Source organism: Ailuropoda melanoleuca, chromosome 1 (assembly GCF_002007445.2).
Source record: "Ailuropoda melanoleuca isolate Jingjing chromosome 1, ASM200744v2, whole genome shotgun sequence".
In the NCBI taxonomy this organism is placed as follows: domain Eukaryota; kingdom Metazoa; phylum Chordata; class Mammalia; order Carnivora; family Ursidae; genus Ailuropoda; species Ailuropoda melanoleuca.
The window spans coordinates 209,697,687-209,720,104 of record NC_048218.1 but is presented as its reverse complement, the minus strand read 5'-3'; the positions used below and the strand labels follow the sequence as shown (position 1 = coordinate 209,720,104).

Genomic DNA, 22,418 nt, shown 5'->3' with positions numbered 1-22,418 from the left:
GGCCGGGAATGGGGGGTGCCCGGAGGAGAGACGACCCTGTGCTGGTTCGGGGGTCAGGTACCACGGAGGCAAATGAGGGATGGGTACACGTGGAAGGTAAGTTCTGGCAGAAAGGTGACCATCAACATCAGGAAGAGTAAAAAGTTGCACAAGAAAATGAACGTCTTAGCACGTAAGGGGGTAGCTATGAGCAGTGCTGAAAGCACTCAATGTCAGTTTAAGAGAGATGACGACCGAGGGAAGGGGCGGAGAACCAGCGTGCGGCGGGGAGAACCATCGATCTCCGCAGGAGGAACCAACCAGCAGCTCTTCACGGTACATATCCACGTGAGGAAGGCTCCAGAAACAACAGCTAGGGGAGGCGAGTGGCGGCCCCGTCCAGGGGTACCCAGTGGTGGGAGGGGCAGGGAGGACGCCTGCTCCTCGGCATCGGAAACCGGACAAATCATGTTACTTTAAAAATGTATGATTTCGGTGAACTAAAGGAGGGCTAACGTCCTTGAATGCTATGGCATCTTTAAAAAGATGTGCGTGTCAGACCCCAGGGCCCCCGAAGGTAGCTCGGTGTGAGAACCCTGAGGACACAGACACAGAGGGCCGGAGCAGGGTCCCCGCCTCACGGGAGTGCCAGTCGGGGGCTGATTGGCTGCTGGGGGGGCAGGGCTGTGCTCCAGATGCCAGCAGCGCGTCCCCACCGTCCAAGGCGCCCACGACCGAGACCCCGGCTGGATGCCAGTCTCAGCCGGCAGCGTGATCCCAATGGAGACCACACATGGGAAGAAGACAGGGTCGTTGGCCTGGCGGGGCTGGGAGGGGACATGTTCGGGCTGGGGAGATGCCCTGAAAACACACCCCGAGATCATCTTTCCCCTCTTCCGCGTCTCAGCGCTGGTGTTGATCCGACCACACGCTGCTGGGGCTCTGGGCCTCGAGGGCCTGCCCACACAGCCGTGCCTCTGGCCAGGGACCCACTCTGGACCCTTCAGGGTGAACATCTGGAGCACTGGTCTCTCTGGTACCCGGAGACGCCTGCAGCAAGGGACGAAGGGGACAGCAGGGCCTGCCTGAGGTCNTGAATGCCTGGCTGCCCAGCTTGGGGTAAGGTTGGTCAGTGGCAGGAGCTCCCTGACCACAAACTAGGGGCTCGAGCAACTCAAGTGCACGGTCTCTCAGTCAGGACTCAGCATGTTCCCAGATCCAGGTGTGGCCATGCCCGGCTCCCTGCAGGCACCCAGAAAGGACGTGTTCTCGGCCTGGCCTCTCCCAGCTGAGTCTGGTGGTGCCTGGGCAGAACTTCCAGTCTGTGCATGACATCCCCTGCCCCCCCCCGGCAACTGTCAGCGTCCACACTCCCCTTTTCATGAGGACACCAGTGCCATTGGATTAGGGCCACCCACGTCTTAACCTAACTAGTCACATCTGCAATGGCCCCGTTTCCAAATAAGGTCACCTTCAGAGATGCTGGGGGTTACGACTTCGACGTTTCTTTTTGGGGGGACACAATTCAGTCCATGAGAAAGCTTCTGTCCAAGTCGAGGGGAGGTGGGGAGAGGCGAGCAAGAGGGGTCAACTGTGCTGCAAGGCTTTATCTCTTCACAGAGTGGGCACAACCTGTGACGTCTTACCCTTCTTCCTATTTTTCATCTGCGTCAATGCGGCCAACAGTAGAAGAGATGCAAACCCACAATGACAGAACAGAAGAGGATACTGCTGGGGCCGGGAATGGGGGGTGCCCGGAGGAGAGACGACCCTGTGCTGGTTCGGGGGTCAGGTACCACGGAGGCAAATGAGGGATGGGTACACGTGGAAGGTAAGTTCTGGCAGAAAGGTGACCATCAACATCAGGAAGAGTAAAAAGTTGCACAAGAAAATGAACGTCTTAGCACGTAAGGGGGTAGCTATGAGCAGTGCTGAAAGCACTCAATGTCAGTTTAAGAGAGATGACGACCGAGGGAAGGGGCGGAGAACCAGCGTGCGGCGGGGAGAACCATCGATCTCCGCAGGAGGAACCAACCAGCAGCTCTTCACGGTACATATCCACGTGAGGAAGGCTCCAGAAACAACAGCTAGGGGAGGCGAGTGGCGGCCCCGTCCAGGGGTACCCAGTGGTGGGAGGGGCAGGGAGGACGCCTGCTCCTCGGCATCGGAAACCGGACAAATCATGTTACTTTAAAAATGTATGATTTCGGTGAACTAAAGGAGGGCTAACGTCCTTGAATGCTATGGCATCTTTAAAAAGATGTGCGTGTCAGACCCCAGGGCCCCCGAAGGTAGCTCGGTGTGAGAACCCTGAGGACACAGACACAGAGGGCCGGAGCAGGGTCCCCGCCTCACGGGAGCGCCAGTCGGGGGCTGATTGGCTGCTGGGGGGGCAGGGCTGTGCTCCAGATGCCAGCAGCGCGTCCCCACCATCCAAGGCGCCCACGACCGAGACCCCGGCTGGATGCCAGTCTCAGCCGGCAGCGTGATCCCAATGGAGACCACACATGGGAAGAAGACAGGGTCGTTGGCCTGGCGGGGCTGGGAGGGGACATGTTCGGGCTGGGGAGATGCCCTGAAAACACACCCCGAGATCATCTTTCCCCTCTTCCGCGTCTCAGCGCTGGTGTTGATCCGACCACACGCTGCTGGGGCTCTGGGCCTCGAGGGCCTGCCCACACAGCCGTGCCTCTGGCCAGGGACCCACTCTGGACCCTTCAGGGTGAACATCTGGAGCACTGGTCTCTCTGGTACCCGGAGACGCCTGCAGCAAGGGACGAAGGGGACAGCAGGGCCTGCCTGAGGTCATGTGGCTTGCAGAGACCTCGGGCTGCCCTCTGGGGCCTGGGGGCCTCTGGGCAGCATTCGGGGACCCCTGTTCCTTCCATCAGAGAGGTCTTTCTATTCCCAGCAGCTTCTATGGCCCCCAGACAGCTCAGAGCCACCCTTCCGAGTGGGGCTGGGCTGGGCTGGGTCAGGCTCTGCAGCCCACGGGTCTGTCCTTGCCTACGAAGGACAGAGCTGTGAGGTGCACACCGGCCTCTTGCCTGGAGGGGCCGAACGGTGTCCTCATGTCCCTCAGGCGCTGATAGCCCCCCTCCCCCAGGGGGTTTTAGCGTGGAAAGAATTCCCAGCCTTTTCTCTGTGATTTTCCCCTTCCTAATAGGACTTCCAGCTGTTTGTCCCCATGAATGAGAGAAAAGTGCATTTTTCTTCATTAACGTGCCTGCTATCAAAGCCACTCGTTTGAAAATTCGTTTTGGCACAGGCGGCAGCATCTGTTACGGTGTTGCCTGGGCCCCAAGGGCACAGGTGCTCACCTCGCCGGCTTCAGATGGTCCTGCACGAGCATCCTCGCTCCCTTCCCGGTGTTGACAGCAGGCTGGGGCAGCTGGGAATGAGCGGGGCCCCATTTCCCCACCAGGTCACACAGACGGCTTTGGCCGCCAGAGCCCCGAAGGCAGGTGTGCGCACCTGGCCGCCCCTTCCCCTCGCACCTGAGCCCTGACAGTGCCTGCTGCATGGAGCGCTCTGGGTCGACCCCTCCGTGCAGGGCATACGCAAGAAGCCGTTTTCCTCCTGAAGCACTGCAGGGGGTGGCGCTGAGGGCTTTCTTCGCAGGGGTCCCTGGAAATCCGCTGCAAGAGAGGCAGTTGAGGGGGGCGCCTGGGTGGCGCAGTCGTTGGGCGTCTGCCTTCGGCTCAGGGCGTGATCCCGGCGTTATGGGATCGAGCCCCACATCAGGCTCCTCCGCCTGGAGCCTGCTTCTTCCTCTCCCACTCCCCCTGCTGTGCTCCCTAACTGGCTGTCTCTCTCTGTCAAATAAATAAATAAAATCTTTAAAAAAAAAAAAAAAAGAGGCAGTGGAGGAAACAGGTGTGAGGGGCGAGCTGAACAACCACCAGACAGTAAGGTGACTGGGGAGTGGTCTGGGGGGGACCCAGCGTCTGCGTCTCCTGCATCATGAATTTGACCTTCCCCCTTTCCCAAACTGTCATTTTCAGCTCTCTGGAGAACAAGCCCCGAGCTCCCTGTAATCTCAGTGAGTAAACTACCTACATGCCTGTCTGGTTTGTCTGCTTAGGAAAGAGAATAGATTATCTACAACCAAATTCCCGCCGGGTTCGCGCTGTGAACACTTCCGCCCCAGCTGGTGGGTGGGGGGCGGGGCGTGGGCTGCGGAGACGCAGATGCCGCGGCGGCCACCAGGGGGCGCGGCGCCGCTTGGAGAAGGTGACAAANTGAACAACCACCAGACAGTAAGGTGACTGGGGAGTGGTCTGGGGGGGACCCAGCGTCTGCGTCTCCTGCATCATGAATTTGACCTTCCCCCTTTCCCAAACTGTCATTTTCAGCTCTCTGGAGAACAAGCCCCGAGCTCCCTGTAATCTCAGTGAGTAAACTACCTACATGCCTGTCTGGTTTGTCTGCTTAGGAAAGAGAATAGATTATCTACAACCAAATTCCCGCCGGGTTCGCGCTGTGAACACTTCCGCCCCAGCTGGTGGGTGGGGGGCGGGGCGTGGGCTGCGGAGACGCAGATGCCGCGGCGGCCACCAGGGGGCGCGGCGCCGCTTGGAGAAGGTGACAAAGCGCCAAGGGGAAGGACGCCCGCACACGAAGGACTCGGGGAGCCCATGCCTGTGGCAGGCGTGGGCCCGGGTCACAGCGGCTGGTTCTAGAAGGCCGGAGGACGGGGGAGACGCAGAGCTCGTGGACAGCAGCAGCCCTGTCCTCAAGGGCAGCCGCGGCGGTCGCGTTCCGGGAAAGCTTCAGGCGGGGGGCACACTGGCCAGGAACCCACATCTGGGGGAAACCTCTGGCNCCCGCACAGGAAGGACTCGGGGAGCCCATGCCTGTGGCAGGCGTGGGCCCGGGTCACAGCGGCTGGTTCTAGAAGGCCGGAGGACGGGGGAGACGCAGAGCTCGTGGACAGCAGCAGCCCTGTCCTCAAGGGCAGCCGCGGCGGTCGCGTTCCGGGAAAGCTTCAGGCGGGGGGCACACTGGCCAGGAACCCACATCTGGGGGAAACCTCTGGCGACCGTGGGAATGCGTTAGAACCAAGGGGGGGTGCCTCCCTGGGGGTCCCCACAGCAGTGAGAGGTGGTTTCCAGAAGGCCGACTGGGATTCCCGGGGTGGGTCCCAAACCGTCAGAGATGGAACAGGAGCAACTCCCATGGGGTGGATCTTTCCGGAACACTGGGTTTGAAGAGTCTTTGGTCAAGCAGGCTCCCCTCCCCCTCCCTAGGTGTGTGGGTGGGGGCAAGCAGGTGAGGCCCAGGCTTAGGCTTAGGAGTCGGCTGGGCCAGGCAGGGATGCACACGCGAGGCCGGCACCCCGCACTCCAGGCCCCGCGACTTCGATGTCTGAGGACGGTTTTGGAAGGGGGAGAGGAGATGCTCCTGGTGTTTAGTGGGGAGGGGCCTCTGTGTCTGGTTTCCTCATCTTGGAATGGGAATCATCCCTACCTCATCAGTCATTAGGGTTGGGTGATACTAGGGTTAGGCGAAATAGTCCAGACCACGTGCTCGCACGGCCTCACACACGAAGCCCCCGTGAAGGGCTGCTGGGCTGCTCACTGGGACCTTCCGGGTTGCAGGACCAGCTGTAGGGACACCTGGGCAGAACTTACATAGCTGAAAATCCTGTTCTTCTTCTTTGAAGATTTTACTTATTTATTTATCTATTTTAAAGATTTATTTTTATTATTATTTATTGTTATTTCTCATTCACCCAATTAAAAAATGGGAAAAGGAATCGAGTGCACATTTCTCCAAAGCGCGCATACAAATGGCCAACAAGCATATGAGAGATGTTTAACATCACCAAAATCAGAGAAACGCAAATCAAAACCACACTGGTAGATACCACTGTGCATCTGTTTAGGATGGCTTCCATCAAAACACTAACAGAAAATCACAAGTGTCGGCAAGGGTTTGAGAAGTTGGGCGGTGCTGGTAGGATGGTAACATGGTGCGGCTGTGATGGAAAACAGTGTGGAGGTGTCTCAAAAAAATTAAAATTAGAACCACCCTATGATCCAGCAATTCCACTCCTGGGTATATACCCACGAGAAATGAAAGCGTGGTCTCAGTGAGATATTCACATACCACGCCCACAGCAGCATTGCTCTGGAGAGCCAAGACTCGGAAGCAACCCAAATGTCCATTGATGGATGAACAGATACACAAAACATGCTCTGTATAAACAACAGAATGCTATTCAGCCTTAAAAAGGAAGGAGATCCTGACACCTGCTACGACCTGGATGAACCTTGAGGGTATTACACTGAGTGAAACAAGCCAGTCACAAAAGGACAAATGCTGTGTGATTTCCCTTAGATGAGGACCCTAGAGGAGTCAGATTTAAGAAACAAAGTAGGATGGTGGGTGAGAGGGTCTGGGTGAGGGGGATGAGAGTTAGTGTTTAATGGGGACAGAGTTACAGTTGGGAAGATGGGAAAAGTTCTGGAGATGGACAGTGGTGATTGTTGTGCATTTTTCTGTCACATTATATATTATTCTTACTATTTGTGGGTATTAGAAAAGATCTGGAAGTATACACTTCACACTGTATTTACTCCTGGAAGTCAAAGTTGAAGGAGAGAATTCTAACTTTTACTTCTCCATTTCTATACTATTTGGCACTTTCAGAAGGAAAGGATATTACTAGTACAGTTTTTTAAACCGGAAGAACAAGGTTTAATATTTATATAGTTTAGATGGGTAGTTAGGGAGAGAGATGATAAGTCGGTTAGCTAACTAGTTAAATGCTTGCTTATGAATGCTGAACTCAGTCCACTTCTGTATCTTGAGAACGATTATTATTTTTACTTCTCCAGGTAAAATTTGTTATTTCTAGTTTTGTGCCCTTTTGCTTCAGGACTGTAATCCTGGAAATCAGAAGTAAGCGCCTGTAAAGTAGGCTGTAAAATACCCTGGTAGCCTCCTCTGCAGATTGTCATAGTAGCCTTCCAAAAGCAGAGAAGAGCAAATAAAAGGAGTAAAGACATCATCATGATGGTAACAATGATGATGGTGGTGATGGTGATGGTGGTGATGGTGATGGTAGTAATGATGGTCGTAATGGTATGATGACGGTGATGGTGATGATAGGTAACATTTATTGAGCTCATATGTTTGCCAGACTATCACAACCCCATGAGATAGGTACTGTCATTGTGCCCATTTTACAAATAAGGAGAGCAGGCCACCAAAAAGTCATCAGCCAAGCACGTATAGCTGGAAGGTGTGGAGCCCTGGACATGAGCCTGGTTTGAGAACCAGTGTCCTGGTCGGCCTTTCCTCATCTCCACTGCAGGAGACAGCAGAAGTCAGCTGGGCACAGCAGAGCAGAGCCTATGGGACAGGGTTGCCTTCAGGAAGAGGGAGCAGACCTCATGTGTCTGTACCAAGGGATGGGCTCCGGTTCATAGCACCAGAAAGCTCCAGGAGAAATCCTCAGAACCAGGAGGGTAGTGGGAAGGGTAAGATCCTCCCTGTAATCACAGGTTTCTGCCCTCAGTGACAGCAGAACTTCAGCTCCCGGGGCGGGGGACCTGGCTAGGAGAGGGGCACAGGCTGTTTGTGGGGAGGACCAGTGATGTGAATAGGGGCATGCAGTGTTCACAACGGGAGCACAAGCATAGCCCGCATCTCATCTTTTTTATTACAACCGGGTGCCCCAGGGCGGGGGAAGGAGAGCAACAGGGAGTCCCAGGAACGGTGCAGCCCCTGCGTGTTTGGTCACATTAGCGCCTGGCGGGTCACCAGGGGCCATGCCCGGCCCAGAGGTCAGCACTGGGGCTCACCAGTGGGAGGAACAGCTTGGGAACCTAGAGCTGCTTGGGCTGCACAGAGGCGCTGGGAGTGGCCAGAGGGGAGGTCATGTGGCTGCCGTGGCCACGGGCTTGTTCAGTGTCCTCCTGGGCGTTCAGCTCCTCACCCGTGAAGTGGGGTGAGGAAGAGGTGGATGTGCATGATTCCTAAGACATTTCCCAGCTCTAATGTGGTTGCATTCGCAATAATAGAAGAGAATCCCAGCCAGGTTCTTATTTCCACAGCCCGGCGTCTTCGGGCTCCCTGGGCAGTGGGAGCGGGGGCTGCAGCTGTAGGACAGAGGGTCTGGCTGCCAACCCTAGTTTGAGCCTGGGGTGAGGGCCCCCAGGGGAGGGTGCTGTGCCTGGGCTTTCCCGATTTTGTTTGTTCTCTGGAGACGGTTGTCCTAGGGGCTAGCTGCAGAAGGGAGACTGATCGCAGCAGGAGACTTTGACCCGGGGAGCAGAAATTCTAGCTGGTAGGGGCTAACCGTAATCTGAGCCAGTTATGTTTGCACAGCCCAGAAAACTTCCTTGTTGACTAATGGATTTCAGGGTTTGGCTTCTAGGCCCTGGCTCTTAGCTTCCTGCACCATGTTTCTGTACCCATTTCTCCCTCCCACTGCCTGGGAAATGAAGTGGTTCACCCTAAGAGGGCTTTCCAAATGACAGAAATCTGGAAAAATGATTTCTACAGCAAGTATTCCCTGTCATTTCAGTATACTTGTACTGGGGGAAAAAAGGAGTTTGGACAGCGCTCTAGAAACCCCCGGGAGTCTGGATAAGCAGATAAGTCAGCAGAAGAGTAAGCGTTCTCTTGTGCTTCTGGAAAAGTAAGCATCGTTGTAGGAAACAAAAAGCCAACAGAGGTGTCCTTTCTGCCAGATCTGGAGACCAGAGTGTAGGCCAAGGTCACAGGACCACAGTCCCTCCTAAGGCAGGAGGGCAGGGCGGGCTGCAGCCTGGGGCACTCCTTGGTGTGCAGATGGGGCGCTGCAGTCCCTGGCCTCGCATGGGGCCTCCCCTGTGTCTTCCTGTCGTCTCCTCTTGGTTGCCCCGCATCCACATTTCCCCTCTTGACAAGGACACCAGCCCTGCTGGGTCAGGGCCACCCTAGTGACCGCATCTTCCCCTGGTTAGAACTGCAGTGACTCTCATTCCAAACAATGTCCCATTCTGAGGTGTTGGGGTCAGGCTTCCACTTATCTTGGGGTGCGGAACACAGTTTAGCCCATGAGGCACAGGGTAAAGCCGAGGGAGTTCCCCAGAGAAACGGTTCTGTGCGGAAGGACTGGGAAAGGATGCTGTCCCGGACTTGTCTTCGCTCTGACCTCGTGGAGAACCAGAGCAGTCAGGCAGCACGCAGCCAGGTACCCAGTTCACGCGCTGGGTTGACAACTAGAGGCTATTGTAAGTTAAACACGGGTTCCTAACGCCGGGAACCTGCAGGTTTGACAGCGCCCCCCTTCCTTCTTTCATTTCTGTTGAACTCCTACTCTAATTATTGCTCCTCGTGATTTTAAATGACCAATTGCACGATTGCAAATTCCTGTACATGGATCTTAGGAAACACAGCAATTTCACTTATAAGAAACCTTCAAACGGGACTTTTCTGTGTGCCCAGATTTCTAAAAGGACTTGAAGCTCGTTACTAATCTTATAATGTGAAATAAAGTGCAGACTCTGCCTCCTTTTGGATATGTGAAACTTTGATCTTTCCAGTGACTTGTTGGCATGTTGACCTTTTTCCGGACGGCTTGGCCAGCTGGCAGGGCGTCCGAGGGAGACGTGGAGAGTGATGTGTGGTGGGGCGGGAGAAGGCGGACCCAGCCCTGGCTGGGCAGGCTGCTCAGGCTGTGGGGGCCTACTGATTCCAGCAGCGTGTGTGAGCGCTGGCTCGCACCCCACCCTCCCCGCGGTGGCCACGGGAATGGGGAGTCAGGAGGCGGCTCGTGAAGGGCAAGGCCCCTCTCCTCAGCCTGCGGTCCTGCTCAGAGCTTAGCCATGCGCCTGCCCTGCTCTCCTCGGGTCTTTGCAACTAGGGTGATTGACAGGAGCCTCGGGGGCAGGGTGCTGCCAGCTGCTTGGACTGGCAGGGGGGCAGTAGGCCCCGAGGGGGAGAGAACGAGGACAGGTATGAGAGCGGGCGGGAGGCCGAGGCACAACGTGAAGGGGGCCACAGGTCTCCCGGGTGCAAAGCACACAGCACTGTGCCCAGAACAGGCAGCTCTAAGGGTGTCAGTGTGGGGCGGCGGCTCCAGGCTCTCGTGACATTGAGTCAGCGGCCGGTGTCACCCCGGGTTGGGTCCTGACGGCCCAGCCGGCCTCGGCTGGTGGAGGCTGGCACTGGAGGCAGGAGATGTGGGTGGCCAGGGCGGCCCAGCCCCACGCCTGGGGAAAATCGTCCAAGGAGCCACGATACTTGTTGACACTGCCCGGGGCGACAGGGCCACCCAGGGCAGCCAGAACCTCGTTGTGAGAACAGCCCTGTGTCACGTTGGTAAAAAGCCTGCACGAAAACGTGACTGCTTCACTTGGAAGCCCCACTCGTGAGGGACCCTAACAACCCTATTTAGGTTCTCGTTCGCAGACTGGCGCTCACACGGGGAAGAGCCCAGGCTGGGCCGCGGATCGGCGGCCGTTGGTCGGGGGTAGGGGGAGCAGGGCCGCTTGAGCCACTGAATTCACCTATTCAACCCTCTTCCGACAAGTGTTCGCGGGGGACGAGCGAGACCCCGACACGAGGCGCTGAGCAGTCTGGCTCACAGCTGGGAGAAGGGAGGGCCGCCGTCATGGCTGCGGTGGGGACAGGGCCCTGCGGCCTGGGGATCTCTGGGGAGATGGATGTGCTGTGGAAAGTGAGAGGGACGCTGGCTGAGGCCTGAAGGACGGAAAGACTGAGCAGCAGAGCGGTGACCGGGACGTGACCTCGGGGCACGGAGCCGTCTTGTCTTCCTGAACTTGAGCGCGTGCACCCCGAGGCACAACAAAACTGCAGAGAACTAGTCAGACAGGTGCCAACACCCAGTGTCCAAGAAACGGAAAGTCAGGAAAGCCCCGTGTCGTGTGTGCCACGGTTTGTCTTCAGGATCACGTCTGGGCCGGCCCTGCCCGGGCTCCGCGGGCTCCCCAGCCCGCCCGGCACCCGGCGCGGCAGTGTTCCTGTAAATGCCCGGGTGAGACTCCTCAGGTGTGAACCGATGAAGAATCCAGAGCAGCCGGCGTGGGTGTCAGGACTGCACAGATTTCACGCATCTGTCTCTGCCTGTTTCGGCCGCGTTCAGGGACCGCTAGGAAATCCCTCCGGGGGCTAATTGACTGCTTCTCAGCCCTCCTGTTCAAGAGCAGGCCTGCTGGCAGCCGAGTGGGGAGTGGGCCGGAATCTCACCGCACAGTACGGACCGAAGCAGAATTTTAATATCTTTATTAACCTTTTACAATATAGTGCTTTTTGGCAGGCTACACTACTACAGAGAAAGCTGAAACTCAGAAAGGGAGCACTGAGCTAAAGGTCTATTTTAACACATGAAACAGAAAGGTTTATTTTTTAAAATTATTCTTGTATTTTAGACCGGCGGGGGGGGGGAAGAGAACCTTAAGCGGGGTCCATGCTCAATGCAGAGCCTGACATGGGGCTCTATCCCATGACCCTGAGATCCTGCCCTGAGCCACCCAAGCGGCCCAGGAAAGGCAGGTCGACATTCCAGTTGGTTCCCTTCCCTCGTCTTTTCACCAGCGTGAAGGGAACGCCTGTCGTGCGAGCACTGAGTGACGCGCGTCCAGCGCCAGCCTGCATCTCCAGAAACACTCTTCAGCTGAGGTTGGAGGTGACCCCAAACCAGCCGAGTGCCTGCACTCAACCTTGCGTGCGGCCAACGGAGGGACACCGGCAAACCTCGCCGGTGATGGAACGGGCTGACAGGATTCCTCGGCCCCCACCCACCGAGGGTCCGGGAGGCGCCGTGCTCCCAGACTTCCTCTCAAATCCGACTTGGATGGGCTTGGCTGTGCCGGAGACACCCTGGACTCCTCTCCAGCAGGATTTCGAGTCTCTGTGGTGAGGGAGAGGGCTGCCGGCGGTCACCTTTTTCCTGGGCTCTATCTGCATGGAGACAGCTAACTAGGATGGGGAGGAGGGGCCCTCACCCCAGGACCGAGCACAGCACCCCTGGGAGAGGCCGGAGCCAGGCCCAGGCAGACGCCGTCCCCTGCACCCCTTTAAAGAAAATCTCATACACACAACAGCTGGTTTTGAACCTTTAATAAAAGTAAAAAATGAATGCAAAAAGAACGCAGTGCTGAAAACTCAGTATGGATGTGAACCTCACTGATGTCTGTATCTGGAACAGTGCAAATCTTGTTCGTAATACTTTACATTTTTACAAATGCAAATCACTTTGGTTCATATACTTGCTATAAAGTATTGGCAAGAAAATTCTTCAGATTCACATTTTTTGGCTACATGATTTCTAACAGATGTAGATTTACTTCCAGTTTCAGAGAAAACAATACTTACTGTCTGTACACGATCAGATAGATTTTAAAGAGTCAACGACTGCTCTCACCTAATAACTTCCGGGCTTTCGTAAAATGCTGACCTCTTCCTTGAAAACCTCTTCACGCAGCTGGTCACCCACCTTCCCTTCCGGAAAGCGTGTGCGGGCTGGGCGCCAAGTCGGAATGACCCCGCCGTCTTCTACACGAAATCCCGCCAACTAGCTTAGCGACACAGTCACCTACAATTTACCCAACGTGTTTTCCTCAGAACAGAACCAAACCACCGCAACGAGGTCATCGCGCGAACGGGACCGAGGGCGCACGTCTGCGGCCGCGGGCGCCGGGGCCTCCGAACCCCCGCCGTTTTGGCCAAAAAGGAGTCTCATAATGAAGTCACTCTCACAGAATTTAAAACAAAAACATGTAAATTGCAAAGTACAAAAAGGTGAATTTGTAAGTAAAACTGCCAAGTGTCCTAAACCCACAGCTGGAGTATTTCAAAGACCAGGGCTCAGCGGAGGGCACGACAGTAACTTCGTAACTGAAAGAAATTATTGCTGAATTCTGCCTCCATGCAGCACTGAAATGGATGGAGAACCCTCTGCAACCTCTCACACGTTAAAAAAAAATAAATATTTAAGAGAATACAAGGCTCAGATTGGTTTCCATATACATTGCACTTGACGTTTGAGACCCAATCCTTGCAAAGTGGGTCTGGGATGGTCTATGCCATTAAGTGAATACATTGTGCTCACCAATATCTTTGAGTATTTAGAGACACCAAATGTTCCGTGTGGCGGCACGCGCACGCTTCGCTTACAAGGCAATCACAGATTGCAAATTCCATAGGGCTGTGGCAGAATCGCCAGGTCTGTTCTGGAGGACGGGAGAACCACACACGACTCTGGCTAAGACTGAGATACACGGCACACGGGGACTCCCTCTCAGAGGATTATGGATTTGGATGAACTTCTCAAGTACCGAGGTGAGAATTCCAGAATATCACAGTGTGGGACTACGGCCTTCACTGCGCTCAGTAGATTGTCTGCACGAAACTCCGCGGGAGGAAGGAGAGCACGGCTGCGCACCGCGATACACGCACGTGTGGCCCGTGAGCGTGAAGGTCTCAGCACCGCGGCCGCACGGGCGCGGTCTCCCTGTGCTCACAGCCACTTCTCGTTTTACACAACCCTATTTTTACAAAATCTTTTGGATAAATATTATTCCTATTTTTCCACACTTCGCCTTTGTTAAGCACCATCGAGCTATCCCTGTGGGCACTGATACAAAACCAACAGCTGGTAATTAGGCTTTAGTTCAAGGCTTTAAATACGGCAACTTGCTTTTAATAACATAAATGAGATCGAATACTCGGGAAGCCGTGCCCGCCTGCACGCCTACGCCCGCCTGGGGTCGCGTCTCCAGAGCAGACACAGGCATGGACACATCAAGCAAGGTACCGTTTCGAGAAAAGCCGTTCTCCACTTGCTATTTTAAGACAGGTGAGTTATTTTTCCGGGAGTCACTGGTACGGACGGTCAGCCCAGCCTAAATGGATCACTGAGGAAAAAAGATAATCTTCGTCACAACCCAATGTCGCAGACTTTCTTCCCAAATCTTTCTCTTCTCCAGTGGGTTGGAAGACTCAGTCGCTATGTGGCTTTTCAGGAACCCCCTACGTGGAAAGAGAGTGAGAACGTTAGCACCACACGTGCACGCGCAGGACAAATTCCTATGACAGAGGGGACGGTGGGGACAGGAAGTGTGGGAGCCACGGGGGCAGAAGACAGGCCACCCCCCGTGACCTCCTCACTGCCCTGGGCTGGGAGCCACCCGTCCTGCCCAGCACAGCGTGGAGATCCCTGGCACGAAGCCGCTGTGCGAGTGTAGACAGGGCTAACCTGGCTCCCGTGGGGAGGGTGGAGGGGTGCGGGCAGTGGCTCAGGGAGGCTTGTGCACCGTGGACGGGCAAGCACGCTCTTCGGGGCACCATCAGTCTGCTCCCGAGGAAGAGGGCTTCTGCCCCCACCTCTACGGACACCGGGCAGTCTGCTGACACGGGCCTGGCTCTAGGGCGCTTCGTCCTCTGGGCCTCAGGGCAACTCTGCGGCAGAGCCTGCGGGAGCCAGCGTGCTCCCCGCTCTCCGGGTGCTGCCCCGCGATTCCCAGCGCGGGGCGGAGGTCTCACTGGAGGAGCCGCAGCTCCAAAGACCGAGGGCCTCTGCTGAGGTCACAGGGCTCCTGAAGGGCACAGGACGACCTCCGACGAACACTTTCCTCCCAGAACGCCCCGGGCCCGCCACCTGCCCTGCTGGACATCGGGCGAACGCCGCCAGTCAGCGACAGAAGCACGAGACCGTCCCGCGCAGCAGACGTGGGGGAGGTGCAGTGGGGGTGAGGGGGCCGCCGGGAGGTCTGGGCGCTAATTCCTAGCCCAGGGAAACAGACGTCTGGAAGCACGGGGGAGGTGCGGGTGGCTCAGGCACACGCGGAAACGCAGAGAACGCGGGTGTAGACTACGTCAGGTCTGCTGTTTGCGTGGGACACAAGTGACCACTGACAAGAGCTAATGCACAGCCTGGGTTGGACGGGACACCGGGTGCGCTGCCTGAGAAAAGTACGTCCTGGGGCCAGAGGGGTCCCACGGCGACGCCAGGGCACCCGCACAGACACCGGCACGATCCCGGGGAGGGCTGTGGCCGCCGGGGGCCGTATGCCAGCTGGGCGGGTGTCACAGCCCAGACAAGCTGCCCTCGCATTCCCTCCGCACCCGCTCGGGCGAGCTGCTGACCAAATGAGTTTTTGAATTTTGAGCGGAATAAACCCGTTTTTACAAATAAGACAGCTGTGAGGTTTTTTTTTCCTTTCATTGAAGGAAAAAAACAATTGAGGAGGAGAACTTACGTATTCACACTCTCTCCCTAGAAAACCTCTTTAACTTGTCCTTTTTAAAGGCAGTTGTCTCCTTGCTGAAGAAGTTTCCAGAAGGGCTGACTTTATGTCACAGCATCAACTTTCAAGCCGCCACAAAAGCACTGCTCAGGCTGACAACTCGGGGAACCCAAGTCACACACAGCATGACAGGGTGCACTCTCCTGGTCTGTCAGGGTGTGTGGCCTCGGTGCTGCCCGGCTCCCTCACCGACCCTCCGGCACTCCACCCCTCGTGGGCCCCTGCAGCTGCTGCCCCGGGGAAGAAGCCCCCCAGACAGCAGGCCCCTTAGAAACCTAGTCTGGCAGGACACCTTTCTCAGGAACGGGTGCTTCATTCCCGGGTCCTGACGAGTCTGACACCAACTTCCCGCACTCCTAATCCCAGCGGCAGGCGGAACACCACTGCAGCCTCCCGCGCTGTTGGGTGGCGCAGCCGCAGGCGCTGTCCACCGCGGGCAGGGCACACGGGCGACAGCCTCACTCCGCGTGGACACAGGACGCGCTCGGAGGGCGGCAGGCGGCTCGCTTCAACCGCAAACTGCATGGGCACACGGGGACGGAGGAAAGACTGCCGCTCTCACGAGATCCGTGTCCAGGGATGGAAGCCAAGAGAATCCAAAAAGGCAGAGACCAGCCGGACAGACTCTGGGGCCGTGGGGGGAGGACAGGAAGACAACAACCTAACACCAGGGTCGTGCCCAGGCAGGCGGCATCGCTCAGAAGCGAAGGGGGGATCTCGGGGGTGGCAGGGTCAAGGCCGTCCGCAGGGACCTCCGCGTCCCTAAAAAATCTAACCAGCTCTAAAAACCACGCACAGTTCTACTTTCCAGAAGTAGCCTCTTCTACCCTGTTCCAGATCCCATCTCCCAGCCCCCCACGCGAGGCCGGAGTCGTCTGCAGGGGCAAGTGCTGCCGCCAAGTCAGACGGCCCCGTGTGGCAGAGCGGGCTTGAACCCGGGCGCCCTAACTCCCCGAAGCAACGAAGCCAGAAGCCGCGCTCCACCGCGCTCCATCCCCGAGCTTCCTCCCGCAGGAACATGAACTCGGCTAAGGCAGGGAGCACCACCAACCCACTCACACTCACCACCCTGTGCTCTCCACCCTTGCCGCTCCCTCCCCTGGAGCCGCCAGGAGCGGCGGGCAGGGCCACTGGCCCAGAGGAAGGAAGCCTCCCTTCTGACTCTGCTAACCTTGCCTGCAGCTGGGACCCAGGGGGAAGGACCGCACTCCCGTGGATGGAGACAGTGGCACGTGGGGGGTGGGGTGCAGAGACTTGAGAAGTCCGCTCATTCTCACGACCCGAGAGGGAAGGCGATTATCGCAGCCCTCGTTTCAAGATATGACAAGAACATCCTTACTTAAGTCCCCCCACTTTTAAAGACTAAAAGGGGAGAGCAGGCTTCAGGAAGAATTAAGCTCTGCAGCTAGTTTTATCCTGAAAACTTACACCTATCGGTTAAATTTTCACTTAATTTTAGAATTTCCACTCTAACGACCTAAGGGGCACAGCAAAGACCATTCACTGACACAATCATCGCGGTATTTTCGAAGGCACGATTTGCATGACTCCAACCGTTTCTAGACCCTTACTGCTCGTGCTTGTGGGCAGCAGCTGTCTCTACCGAAGAGACGCTTCCTTCCTGAACTTCGGTCAAACCTCTGTGAATGAACAGCATCAGCCCTGCAGCCGGAACCGCCACCTTCATTCAACGCCCTGAACGTTACTCAAACGCTCACTTTACAAACAGTAACCCTGGCTGACGACAGTTGTACCCCGAAAACCATACTAGGAGTTCTCACTGAAACAGAAGCCCGACAGCACCAAGCACTGGCGGACGGACAGCGGACAGAGGGTCGACCTGCCCGGTTCTACCTGGAACGCCGGTCAGGGGGCTGGGCGGGAGGGAGCCAGCGCACGGCTGTCCCATGTGAGGCTGCAAGTGGATACAAGCAAGCCAAGTCCTCTGACCCTCCTCGGCGCTGCGAGAAACCGTATTTTCATGCAGTTCCTGTCTGGGCGCTGGCTCCACAGAACGGTAATGGGTGGGGGGAGGGACGAAAGAGGAACTCCGGAACCAGTGGGACATGCTACACATTCTAGCTTTCTGAAATATTCTATTTCTGTGAACCAGCCAAGCAGCCTTCAGATTCAGCTCCCACAAGCTGAGTATCAGCCGGCACAAGTCAATGTCCTGTTCTGTAAACAGCCTGAGGGACCAAGATAAGTTTTCTGAGAAAGCCCCACAGTTGATCAGTGGCCCGCCTAAGACTCCAGTTCTCTTCAGGTCATTTTACTGAAGCCCTAAAGTCGACTCGAAAGAACAGTTAAACGTCCACACTGAATTTTCTCTTACTGAAGTGTTCGAATGTGAATGTTTACTACAACAGAAATGCCAAAACGATCCCTGACTTCCTCTGCCTTCCCGGCTCTCCGGAAACGGCTCTGAGCCGCGGGAGTCCGTCTACCCCGTGATGGCAGGGCTCCCAGCGGTGCCAGGCCGGGTGCACCTGTCCCAGGAAGGGCAGGGCTTGCCTCCCCAGGCCCGGACCTGGGCGCAGGGTCTCCGCGCCATCTGCTGCCCTGGCATCACCTGCCCCGCGTGATGGAGGGCGGGGGCCTCGTTATCAACCGTTAGCCATCCCGTATCCTGGTGACTAAACTCGGCCAGTCCCTAGGGTAGTCAAGAGCTCAGAAGAGCCACTGAACTCACCTGTTACACGAGTAACAACTCCGCCTTCTGGCTCATCGTGCGCTTACAAATCCCCTGAATCTTTACGATTCAGCAGAGTTGCCCTGGTATCATGACGTATTCTTTTTTTTTTTTAATGTATGCTTTTCTCAATAATTGTTCTTTAGTCTCCACTAGACACTGACCGACGCCCACGACCGTGACCGCGTGAAGCCCTCCTAGGAGGCCAGCGCCGGGAGCAGCCCGCGGCCCCACGTACCATTGCCATCGCCAGCTGCCGTCCTATGTTGCCCACGGTGACGCCTCCTGAGAAGAAGATGCACGGCAGCCAGGAGCGGATGTACAGGAAGTCCGGGGACGTGTACCTGCAGAGAGAGCACGAGAGGAGAGGGTGCCCGGGCCGCCAGCTTCCCCGAGTTCGGCCAACCTCGGGTGGGATCCCCTTCGGCGGGGCGACACGGGACACACGGTGACCGCCCCGAGCTGCGGGCCGGTCGGGTCTGAACGCTGCCACTGCCACGGCTGCGCGGCCCGACAGGAAGCTACGGACGGGACGCTGTTAACGTGTGAGTCGACCATCAGCATTTCTGAGAATCTCATGCCTCATCGACCTCGTGCATGTGTAAGTCAAACGTGACATCTCGGCTGAGCGGGTGTCTCTAACAGCAGCGCAGTAACCGCCCGGGACGGGGTCGACGTCTGAGGGTGCACACTTACTGGTAGACACCATTGTATACCAGCAGCTGAGTGATCACGGTGGCCAGGAAGGCGACGGTGATCCCGAGCCCGAGGCCACTTCTCGAACGGTCAAAGGTCCACCAGAGGCCCAAAGACAGGGCTGCTAACGTCAAGGAGAGCTGGACATTATTGGCAAAATCCAATTTCTGGTGATGCAAGGTTAAGGAAAATTCAGTGATTTTTAAGACGAGCAAAACAAGCCAAAGGGGAAAAAACCCACCAAACAAGCAAACAGAACATCCCAGATCCTACACGTGTTTCCCTACTAGGCACCACCTAATTCTCCGCCCAGGCCGCTGCGGAACGGGCCTGCTGGTACGGGGTTGCCACGACCAGGACTCCCCTGGTCACTCAGACCCTCCACGGAAACGTTCTGAAAGCTGCAGCTGCTGGCGTTTTGACCACCAACAACGTACTCTGCTGGGAAGTCATCCACAGTCCCGGCTCTATTTTTTGTTTTTATTAGTAACGTGAACTGAGCAAACCCGCTCCTCTCCCCGTGTCTCCTCAGACACCTCACGAACGGTCATTCGACATCACACACTCCCAGTCCGTGAAGACACAGCAGCCTTTCCTCCCAACACCCCGACCCGCTGGGGAAAACACGACTGTTGTCAGAGCTACAGTAGCTGATGACAGCCCGACTCGACGCTCTTATCAGTAAAATACAGGCAGAGCAGACTTAAAACACAGTAACTCTAACACCACCCTCCCCTAAGATTCTGAAAGAGAATCCAGCTGTGCTGAAGAAACCCTAAGTCTCTTGAGACCTGGGGCACTGTGGCCTGTCTTCCCGACAGAGGCACTAACGCACAGACACGTAACAGCCTGTGCAATGCACTCTACCCGGGGCTCGGGACAAAGCTTACTCCAGAGGACACCGCCTGTGCCTGGCCCTGAAACTCGGGGGTCACAGCCAGGGACGGGGCAGGGAAGCGGGGACCGGTTTCTTCTCAACCTCTAGGAGCAGCGGCCCCAGGAACAGGGCTCCGCAGTCACTTCTCCCTGGGCCACAGAAACCAGGTCTTCGCAATGGACGAATGTAAGGTGGAAGCGCGAAAGGGGATTTACAACACCCACTCCAAGGAACCAGAAGATACTAGCACACAACGGAGAAAGTCTCTCTGTTTCTGGGATTATTTTAACAGTTTCCCGAACCATTTCGGAAACTCTTGCTAAGCAGAAACGAAGCAACATGCTTTAAAACAAAAGAGGCAGAAGGAGACCATTCAACTAACCTAGGAAATAACATATACTCATTAAAAAGAGCAAACTGTTTCCACACAAGCTAAGGAAATGCTCTGGGCCCGGAGGGTCCCCTGGAGGATACGGCGCTGGCGTGGTTGATGCCGACGAACACGGCCACACAGCGCATCACGCTGGCCCACTCCCGCTTAAACTTGTGTGGCTCCCCGAGGCGGCTGTCGATGCAGGGGTACAGCAAGCCCACAACAGCTGTGAAAAACAACAACGCAGTATTAGAATACGCCGGCTTACAAGGACAGGACTTCTGTGGGGCAATTGTTAACATATTCAAATCAGTTCTTTTCCTAGAAAATGTTCGTGCTATAATACAGCATTTTAAGACTAATTTTGTATTTTCGTTTTCCTTGAGTACAAACAAAAGGATCACACTGTTTTGAGAAATTTAAAATAAAATTGCTCTTCTTCAGTTTAATTAAGCACAGACTTGCATCAGGCAGGGGGTTAATTATCCATATAATGCTATGACAAGTCAGCTGTGCGGAGCCTCCCCTGAGTCCAGGTCCTGACCTGTGGGAACAGCCTGGGAGCAGACTCAGAAAACCAGGCCCCTGCTCCCGGCGGGCTCTGATGGGACCTGGATCCTCATGTTTGTTCCCTCATGTGTAAAATGACGAGGGTTATGTAACTAGAAGGCGGAGTAGGAAGAGCTTACTGTGGTCTGGAAGAGTTAGGGAATTTTCACAGGCACAGAATTTTAAAGCATGAGGACAAAGAGAATTTAGACAGGGGGAAATGTGGCATTCCAGGACAGAAGTAAAATGGACTAAGTGAAAGCAGGAACAGGGCCCATGGTGGCTGGTGGGGATCCAGGCCCCTGGGACCGACTGTGGGACATAAGGCTGAGCACTTAAGCCATCCAAGTGCAGAGGCTTGAAAGCCACGGGGCAATTCGACCTGGTGTCCTATGAACGAGGGAACTATTTCAGGTTCCTGAACAGAGAAATAAGAGACACAGTGGCGGCAAAACATTCAGTGGGAGAGTTTCAGTTTCAATTTCGTATTACATTTTATCAAGTTCTAATGTTAGAGTTTTTGAAACCTGGAACCCAAACAATTCTGTAACTTATTTTGCTGTAACTTAATCTTACCTTCTACGGTTAAAGGCTGAAGATGTACAAATGCACTATGGGATTTTGCCATATGCTTATCTGAGAATTCTTTTTAAAAGGGAGGTATGAGAAACTGTTTCAGATAGTCCTAGAATCCCTTGAAGCTTCAATTACAGATAAAGCCTAACCTAAAATATTTCATTTTTAAGATCAGATTTTTGATTCAAAGAAAGTACTGGATCATTCGTGCATGAAAAATGGGATCTGCATCTAGGTAAAAATCTCAAAAAGCATTTTTAAGAGCATAGCCATATGCTTTAAGGGTTTAGAAAGGCAAGCAGGATCCTATCTTCCTAAGAACAGAGATGGAAGCCATCTCCCCGCTGAGTAAGGACAGTATCACCCCACTGGCTGGAACACAGCGCTCCACTCCGAGCCCTGTGCCATCCAGCTGTGCTCAGAGAGTCTGCCGCCAACGGGATGTGTCTCCACAGTACAGGGGACACACCCAGGCTGTAGGGAGGCAGTTTGCAGGGTGATGCTCAGTGGCCCTGCCATTTACTGTGTCCCCTTAGACAGGGACACTTAAAGTGTCTGCGGCTCAGTTTCCACACCTGTGAAATGGAGTCATCACAGAGCGCTTCCGTAAGGAGTGAACAAAGCAAAGCACATCAAACACAAAGCAAGCAGTCCATAAATGCTGGCTATGCAGCCAAGAGCAGAGGCCAGACTGCCCTCTCTGTACTCCCACAGCTGGTACAGTGGGGGCTGCAGGAAACACCTGACACAGCGTGCTGATCAATGAACTCTGGTCGACTACAGGCGCTAAGTGGTCTTCTGGGCTGAGATCAACCACGCATTGTCATAAAAGCAGCCAGTTAACGGAGCAAGTCCACAAGAGGTCAGCGCGCCCGTCCACAGCCAGTCCACAGGGGTTCCGGCCAAGTGCCACGGCACCCCGGCACCGAGCTGGGCGTCCCCTCGGTGCGCCACCCCCGCCCGGCCGGCCCACGTGACGGTTTGTTTTCGGTGGCCGGCGGGTAGCGTGTTCGAGCGCCCGGCCAATGGCAGCGAGGCCGCGCCGCTCACCAGTTCGCCGGCCGCCAATCCTGGGCCGGCTCGGCCAGGGTACCGCGGCGCGGCGAGCTCTGCGAGCGGCCCCAGGGCCAGGTCGTTGGGAGGCCCGCCCGGCACCCCCGCGGCCCTCCCCCCCCACCCGCACGGCCCTCCGCTGCACTCACCGGCCGCAGTCCCGCAGCACGGCGGCACCCACCAGGCCGACGAGAAGACGGTGGCGATGACCCCCTCGGGGAACAGGGTGACGTTCCGCTGCACCTGCAGCAGGTTGAGCACCAGGGCCAGCACGACCCCCACCGAGAACAGCACCAGGCTCCGCTGCACCAGGTGGTGGTGCCAACTGCCGGGGGGGCCGCCGCCGGCGCCGCGACC

General features: G+C 56.0%; 1 protein-coding gene across 1 annotated transcript; it reads right to left on the bottom strand.

Moving 5' to 3' along the window:
- Positions 1–12,042: 12,042 nt before the first annotated feature.
- Positions 12,043–22,418, bottom strand: INSIG1 (insulin induced gene 1; the record flags this gene model as incomplete). Its single annotated transcript, XM_034649963.1, has 5 exons — positions 12,043–13,968; positions 18,176–18,281; positions 18,634–18,800; positions 19,985–20,109; positions 22,211–22,418. Coding segments are annotated over 5 exons (636 nt in total), but the record flags the coding sequence as incomplete, so codon positions are not given.